The sequence below is a fragment of the Phocoena phocoena genome, chromosome 8, assembly GCF_963924675.1.
Source record: "Phocoena phocoena chromosome 8, mPhoPho1.1, whole genome shotgun sequence".
Classification (NCBI taxonomy): Eukaryota; Metazoa; Chordata; class Mammalia; order Artiodactyla; family Phocoenidae; genus Phocoena; species Phocoena phocoena.
In genome coordinates, this window is record NC_089226.1 from 20,654,490 (window position 1) to 20,663,358 (window position 8,869).

The 8,869-nt window shown below is 36.1% G+C and overlaps 1 protein-coding gene across 2 annotated transcripts; it reads left to right on the forward strand.

Annotated features, from left to right (window-relative positions):
- The first annotated feature begins 9 nt into the window (after positions 1-9).
- Positions 10-7,785, forward strand: PIH1D2 (PIH1 domain containing 2). Of its 2 annotated transcripts, XM_065882874.1 has the most exons (6): positions 10-34; positions 810-1,012; positions 1,627-1,750; positions 2,128-2,373; positions 3,369-3,634; positions 5,463-5,825. In XM_065882874.1, exons 2-6 carry the CDS (start codon positions 836-838, stop codon positions 5,592-5,594), a joined length of 945 nt encoding a protein of 314 aa, XP_065738946.1. In that variant the 5' UTR covers positions 10-34; positions 810-835; the 3' UTR covers positions 5,595-5,825. The 2 variants fall into 2 exon arrangements, with proteins under 2 accessions (XP_065738946.1, XP_065738947.1); XM_065882875.1 differs by lacking the exons at positions 10-34; positions 5,463-5,825 and adding an exon at positions 7,768-7,785 and having other exon boundaries at positions 836-1,012.
- Positions 7,786-8,869: the final 1,084 nt, after the last annotated feature.

Consider the following 8,869-nt stretch of genomic DNA (forward strand, 5'->3'; position numbering starts at 1 on the left):
GGCGTCGCCGTTTGTCAAGAAACCGAGAGTAGAGGTGCGTTCGCCAGCCTCTGGAAAGATGATTAAATTTCCCGTTTAGTCTAACCCTAATGTAGTATTTGGAGAACCCAAACCTCTTTTCCTCACTCTGTGGATGCTGTGGGACACTTCTTCATTGAGGGAGGGAGGTTATTCAAGTGGTAGAATATTATTATTCTCATATAATGCTTACCAAGTGTTCCAGCCTCTCTGTGTTACCTTACTTAATCCTCACGATAACCCTATGAGATAGGTATTATCGTCTTCATTTCGAGGAGAATAAACTGAGGTACATATGTAAATTAATTTCTCAAGATCACACAGCTAGTAAGTGAGAGAGCTAAGACTGGAATCTAGGCATTCTGGCTACAGAGTCCATGCTTTTAACTCCTAAACTATGCTGAGGATTGAGGAAGTCTCATGTGGCCCTCGACCCACACAAAATCAGGAACTGGATAGGCCACAGTCAGCCAATACCCAGGTGTTGGAACAAGAAAATCCCAGGAAATACAGACTTTAAATGACTGTTCTGTCCTCGCAGGGCTTGTGATGGTCTAGGCAGAGGTAAGGCCTTATTATCTGAGAGAACATCTTGAGACTGTAGGGAAATGTATTAGATAATTAGAGAATAAGGAAAAGATAAAGTGGTGCTGGTCCACAATCTTTTACACACAGGGGTTAAGGATAGCTGCTAACTCCAACAAAACAGTTCCTGAACTGTTCCTCCTACCCCAAAAGAAGAAATGAATCAATAAGACTTTTTTTCTTCCTTAAGTCATGTCTTTCCACAGATTTAAGAGGCCTATTCATCTCAATCATGGAGTCATCCTCAAAGGGTCTGCTCACCCAAGTTACTCAATTCTGGAACCTCCTAGATGATCTGGCTGAAAGTAACCCTGAGAGCTATGAGAAGTTCATTCAACAGCAGCTGAAAGAGGGGAAACAGCTCTGTGCTGCCCCAGAACCACAGCTCTGTCTACAAACCAGGATCCTGGTATGTAGAGTTGGTGCCCAGGGAAAGGGAAGTCCTGAATGAAATGGTCCTGGAATGATAAGAGAATGGCTTACCCTTAGCTATTACTACCTTAACACAAGAACACTTGAGGGAAACTGCCACTCTGAATGGAAAATTAAACGTAGTGTGGAAGATTGTGTTGAAGGAGTAAGAATGGGAATTTCATATTTATAAATTTTGGAGATCTCAAAATGAGCCATTTTTCTGCTAGGATGAAAATTAAAAGTCACGTGATTATGTAAAGGAGAATAATAGAGTTGGAGATTTTCCAAATAAAGAAAACTGATTTGATTGAGGAGGTAAGGAAGTGGTGAAATAGGGTCGAATTCATCTGGAATAGCTTAGATCAATTCCCCCACCCTCCTCCCACTTCCTGTGGGAGCAGCAACTGGATGCTTAATGAAAAACCAGCAGCTTTAGGGAAATCAGGTAACAGTAATTTCTTACAGTTTTTCAAATGCAGTTTAAATCCATGGAATGACTTATTTGGAGCCTAAAGTTCTCACTCTTCAAATTCTGTGATGAGTTACCTTTATATTATTTTAAATTTTAAAAACTAGGTTTTGAGATATGCAAAATTATTTGCTTTCTAGAAACCAAAAGAAAAAATACTTTTTATCAACCTATGTCAGTGGAAAAGGATCCCAGCTCCCCAGTCAGCCACTCATCCAGTACCTCTACGTGTTGGCAGACCAGAAGATATGTCTGAGACATCAGGTACATAGAATTATGGGAGAGAAAGCACATTTTAAAAATTTGGGGGGAAATAAGCAAGAACCAGATTTTCCTTGGTAAAAGGCATTACATATTTTATTTGGTCATAATATACTTAATGACTAATAAGTATACCTTTTTGAAAATTGAATACTGTTTACTTTTCTAATAATATGAGCTATTTTTAACCCATATAAAATATCAAGAAATGCTCTAATTGGAATTTGATGTATATAGCACCATTGTGATTGTCTCTGAAAATATAGAAATAGAATTTATACTTTTCCAGCTTTATCAGGATATGGCTTAATATATTACCTGATGATATCATTAGTGAAACAAATCGTTTTCATTTCACACCCTCTGAATTACACACACAGATGTTTACACAGTCATTGATGTTGCCTACCATCCTGATGTTCTCCAGGCAGCAGAAAAAGACCAAGTGAAAAAAGATCAACTAATACAGATGGCCATGAAATGCATTGAGGAAAAACTCCAATTCACTCTCTCAAACTCTTACCATGTTACCAAATTTAGAATAAAAGGAAGTGTTCACAGAATGAAACAAAATCTGATGGGAATCCAAACTGATTCCACAGATTTAAGAGAGAAAATGAGAAAGGGTAAGTTAATGAATGTAATGGAAAATTAAACTGATTTAAAATGGGTTTTTTTGCCTCTGGTGTACATTTTGCAGATTAGAAGTCTCAATTGCAAAAGATGAGAAATTTAAGATAGAAAAATATAAATGTTAGATATTAGAAATATTAACATGTCCTAACATGGATGGACCTAGAGATTATCATACAAGGCAAAGTCAGTCAGAAGGAGAAAGACAAATACCATATGATATCACTTATATATGTAATCTAAAATATAACACAAATGAACTTATCTACGAAACAAAAACAGACTCATAGATATAAAGAACAGACCTGTGGTTGCCAAGGGGGAGGGGGGACAGGGAGAGATATATTGGGAGTTTGGGATTAGCAGATGCAAAACTATTATATATAGGATGGATAAACAGCAAGGTCCTACTGTATAGCACAGTGAACTATATTCAATATCCTGTAATAAACCATAATGGAAAAGAATATGAAAATAATATATATGTATAACTGAGTCACTGCTGTACAGCAGAAATGAAACACGACGTTATAAATCAACTATACTTCAATAAATTTTTTTTGAATTAGCATGTCCTTAAAGATGTTTAAATCCTGCAAACTTTTAAACCAGATTCTTTGGTTTAAGAGTCTTTTAAGGGCTTCCCTGGTGGCGCAGTGGTTGAGAGTCTGCCTGCTGATGCAGGGGACACGGGTTCGTGCCCTGGTCCGGGAAGATGCCACGTGCTGCGGAGCGGCTGGGCCCGTGAGCCATGGCCGCTGAGCCTGCACGTCTGGAGCCTGTGCTCCGCAACGGGAGAGGCCACAACAGTGAGAGGCCCGCGTACCACACACACACAAAAAAGTCTTTAAATATTTCCCAAACCGATTTAGCTGCAGCTTTATCTGCCATCTTGGCTAACACTACATCTATTACAGCTCATCGCCTGATAGTACTTCATGTTGTTGATTGATTTTGTGATTTCATCCTCTTTTTTTTTTTCATAAAGAACTAACCCTTGAACAGATAAGAAGCAGTACTGTGAGCAATTCAGATCAGTTTCCTCAACTTTTACTGCCAAAAGACGAAGTTTCAAGTAAAACAAGGTGTCTGATAGAAGAGATTTCTAGTACAGAGATTGAAGTGGAGATGAAGAGACCAGCCTATGAATTAAAAATTGTGGCAGATCAGAATGAGAAACCTCTGAAAATTGAATTAAAAGTTGAACTACCTGGTATTAATTCAGTATCTCACTGTGACCTTAGTGTTTCTGAGGTAAGTTGAATGGATAATACTGTAAATTTGTATCAGTCAATATTCACTATATTATGCTTTAGTAACAAACTCCATAATCTCAGTGGCTTACAATAATTTTCTCAGGTTACATGTCAGCTCAGCCTGCTTTGCTTCATGAGTGTTGCACATTTTAAGATACAGGTGAAGAAACAATTCCTAATTTAGGTAAGTCATTCTCATGGAAGAGGGAAAAATAGAAATGGCCAAACCATGCAATAGATCCTAAAACTTCCTCTCAGATATGGACCATATTACTTTTACTCACACTGTACTGATCAAAGTAAGTCACAAGGCCAAGTCCTACATCAACAGGGCTGGGAAGAACATTCTTCTCACAGGTAGTCACTGGAAGTTACATGGCAAGGATATATAATCCTCTTATAAAAGAAGAGTAACAATCCTACAGTCTACCACAGTCCACCCTCTTGTTCACAAATATTTGCTTCTTTCCCCAGAACGACACATCCAATCCCAGTATCAGGCTCCAAAGTACAGGATTTTGCCATCATAATCTGCGTTAGACAAAGTTTGCATAAACTGCAAAGACAAGTTATCTATTCCCATAACCCCATGCACCATACAATGTGGAATGGGGAGACGATTACCACAATTAACAGTCTCAATTCAGAAACTGGAAAAAATATGAGGCACACCGTAGTTGCTGATGCACGGCAATTCTGAAATCCTGGTAGGCAGATATTGCGAGGGTCCCTTTCCTGGAGGTAGAGGATGTTCTTGCTTAGGTCCCTTGACAAGGTTCCTTGATTACCTAGCCCCCTAGTTCCATTGTTTTCCATGACTTTCAGCTCCATTCTTTGGGACGTTTTTCCTTTTTCATAATCTACCTTAGCCACATCTGAAAAGAGCGTTGAAGAATATGCTGTCATTAGGTGCTGAGCAGCTTACCCAGCCTGTTTGCTGCTCATGGAATGCTGGGGTCGAAAGATTATTTTAAATTAGTTTTAGTCCAGACTGGTAGCACTTTCTTTCTTTGATTCCTGTCAGTGCTACACCACTCAGTTCTTTTTTAGACATGTCCATTTTTCAATAGCTTCTTTTGACTTAATTGCTGTCATCTGGGCCAAATGTAAGGATTTAATGAGGTCCATCTTAATCCAGTTAGAGGTTTTAGCAAAGGGTATAAAGACTTATGATTTAGTATTTGCCTCTAGGCAGCTGTAATCAGCCTTTGTTGATAAAGAAATAATTTCTCAGCTTTGGTTGAAAATAAAAATTAGTTCCATTTTTCATTCCTCAAGTCTTAGAATTTCTGGGTTCTGTATATTCCCTTTCAATTCTGTATTTTCCCTTGCAAACTGAGAAATTCTTTTCTAAGCTCATCTTTTTGTAGTACCTTGTTAAATGTGGCCAATAGAACCAATGCCTGCAAATAACATTCTATTTTCCCACTTCTGTACCTAAAGCCACGAATTAACCGGGTACATTATGTCTTCCAAATTATTGTGAAAAGGGCTTTGTCACCATAAAACATAGATCACCATCTTTCCAGTCTCCAATAAGTTTCCTTGCTGTTTGCTGGTCAGCCCCAAAGTCAATGCTACATAATTTAGGATGGCAACACCCATCTTCTGGTACTGTATCAGTTAACTTTTGATATACTGAGCAGCAATAACCACCTCAAAATCTCAGGGATTTACAACAGCAACTTTATTGCTTGTAAGTGGGATCCTCTTCTTATGCGAAAGGAGTGAATAACTGGGAACAATAAACAAATAACACAAATTTTAACCAGGAAATATTTTTCTATTTTCATCTTTAAAATTTTCTCTTGGTTTATTATTCTTAGGATGACTTATTGATCGAGGTTTCTGAGTACAGATTACATCTGAATCTTCCAGAATCTGTGGATACTGAAATGACTACAGCAAAATTTATCAAAGAGAAAGCTACATTAATTGTCACAATGCCATTGGTGTAAGTTAAGAGCATCGTGTATTTGGAGTTTTTGGAGTTTTCAGTGATAAAGTCGTGAACTAGAGGGCCTTCATTATGGGTGAAGAGGTTTATCTTAAACACTAGTTTGATTTTCTAAGAGTTCCTTTTGATGGAATGAGATTTTCTCATCAGCCGTTTTTTTTTTGTTGTTTTGTTTTGCTTTGTTTTAATTTTTTCTCCTTCTCAAGTAAACTTAGCATCAAGCAGAAACTACTGAAAACAGTACTGCCATGATATACTTGTTTCAAACATATTTGTAATGGTCTTAAGTAACTTAAATATCATTTGGGAAAAGTCTATTTGTCTCCAAGTATTCAATAATATGTGAGAATTCTTGCTTTACCAGTTGAAAAAACAATTTTTGTCTCTAGTAAATTTCTGCATCAGGAATAAATCCCACACTGTGAAAGTAGTTTTTTATTACCAAGATGTGCCTTAGCAGTGACAGTTTCCTCCAGCAATAAAGATGTAGGGCCAATGTAATAGTATGCAAACCTTTGCTTCTATTAACCTCTGTGCTTCTATAAAACAGCTCTGGCAGGAGTCCAAGCCTACCTACCTTTTAATATCAGATATGGACTTGTCTGTGGATTAGATACAACGATGCAGTAACAGTAATTGGATGTTATTACACATAAGACACAAAATACATCCAACTCTAATTTAAGAAAAAGGAGCTGACTTTGGGACCAGTGCCTTTCTCCTAAGAAAATAATTTTTAAAATACAGAAGTGATGTACTTTTTAAACTCCCATTCATCTTTCAGTTCGTTCAATACAAAAGTATCAACTTTCCAATTTATATCCTAAGGAACATTCACATCAAACCTTAAACATCTCTTGTCTTTTCTAGATAATAGAACAACTTCCTTGTAATTATTAGTTTCTAATTCAACATAAGGTCTTTAAAGTTCTCATTAACTTTAAAACTTTTTAACTTTAGAAACGAAGGTATGTGTAACAGAAATAATTGAAATGTGACAATTAAAAACAAATATAATTTTCTTAAACCTGGCCTGGACGTGAATTTTTCTAGCAATAGGATAATTTATTGTCTGAAAGTTTTCTAGAACTATATGATGTCCTAAAATTAACAAACCTATTATATTCTCCTTATCCCTCAAAAATACTTGGAATGCTTTGACCTTATCTTTGCTTCTACAAAATCACTGGAAACTTATTTCCTATAAACTCCCATACCTAACTATATTGAACTGGCTGACTCTACTCTTGCACTCTCGCACTTAGCTGTTACTTATGTCAGCAGCTATGTAACTGGATACTTACTAATAAAATGAGTACAAGATCTAACGTGCTTAATGTTAAAATGTTAAATTTACATCCTAGTTATTTTCCAAAATACTTTCACTTATATTCTAACATCTTCACCTCACCCTCCCTACAAAAAGCAAAACTTTGTCCAGGAAGAGCATTAACTAGTGATGAACTGTGGAGTAGTTTAAATTGGAATCTTACCAAGATTTTTCTTCTTCAAAACTGAAAACTTTGACATGGACATGAATTAGCCTTGATTTAGATACCAGTTTTCTGTAAACTTGGTGTTAGAGATCAGTAATCAGCAGTGATTATTTTCCCATGTATTCCAGAGTTCACGCATTACTGGGTGATGAGTATTCCTTACAGCACATTCCTATTATCTCTTGCACTGGTCAACTCCTCTTGTAGACCATGCCTTGGGATATTTTAGCTTCACTCACAAACCTCAGGAATGGAGTAAAGTACCTAACAGAGCCAGACCACACTTCCATCTTGCTATGTGCCACCCCCCAACAAGAGAGCTCCTTAAGCCTAAAGCGTTAGGTTATATGCTCCTAAACTCAGTCCTTATTTTACCAGTTCTATAAACTCAAAATGTTTCTGTATTAAGAGCTTACCATGTACACAGCTGTTCCTGGTCTTAAATAATCTAATGTGAAAAATAATAACCCACAGATCAAAAATATTAGACCAGAAACATTGAACTCATATAGTTTAATTTTTAAACAATCTAATTTGAACCAAAGCACTATTTCTAACTTTTGTTCATTCAGTTCTGGTAAGCAAACTAGACTGAATCCAGATTTAGATTATAGCTCAGATTAATTTTTAACTCAGAACAATTTTTATTAGAATGCAACTTTTTATTTTTCTCTCAAGGGAACAAGAGAGCCATAAACATTAGCAAAGAATGAGTTATCTTTGAAGTTTCATGTATTTGAACCAGATATGGCTCACACTGGTGACGGTCTCTTGTCATAAGTTTGTTCCTTCTGCATAATCTTCAGTTCAAGCTAAAATTACTAATCACTGAAAAATCAGATTAATGTATTGAACTGTTTTCATAATAATACAGCAAGGAAAATATTTCTGGAATATATGGAGTGTCACTTGTGCACCATAAAATAACGAACATTTAGAAATAGATTCAACATTGAAAGACCTAAATTTCAGGGAACAGCTCCACATATTACAATTCCAAGTATTTATTAAAACACATCAATTCAGTAGAAAGTCTAGAATTGTGATGTTTCTAATTCATTTTTATTATCCTGAATATCACCACCATCCACCTCCCCACCAAAGAAAGGCAAATTGTAACAAAATGGAAAAAAAATATTTAGGTTGATAAGGTAGCAAACAACCTAAATAATTTTTTTCTCTCCGATAGGATTTTAGGGCTTTCTTATTTTACACGAGACAACACTGGGGTGGAAAAACACAGAATGCTTTTTTTGTACACATTTAACATTTTTCACTTTATCCAAGTAGAACTAACCACTTCGTTTTGGTCATCATCTTTTATCACTCCAAACTGTTCATCAGCGTATCTCTCCCCTCTTCTTTTCAGATAGAACCTGGTGATAAATGGACTTTGGCACATATCTCACTAGGAAACATAGTTTACATATGCACACTTAATTCCATAGTTACTTGATATAGCTTTTCAAAGTTATTTAAGTAATAACTCCTGGTAATTAAGTTCATTTGCAAGTAACCACCAGTCAATTTTGGAGGAAAAATTCTACTTTCACAACTTTACTCTGTTAAATTCTATAAGCATATTCTTTTATTTGGAGGTAATTATAGAATTCTGCTCTCAGAATGACACATTTCAATTGTTTAAATAGATACCCACACAAATTCTCACTTCTACCAAGTAGCTGGCTCATATTTATATCTTCATCTCAAGAGGGGAAAACAACCATTTCTGAATTCAAAGAAAAATAAACAAAGAACAGCTGATGGAACAGTTCTAAGA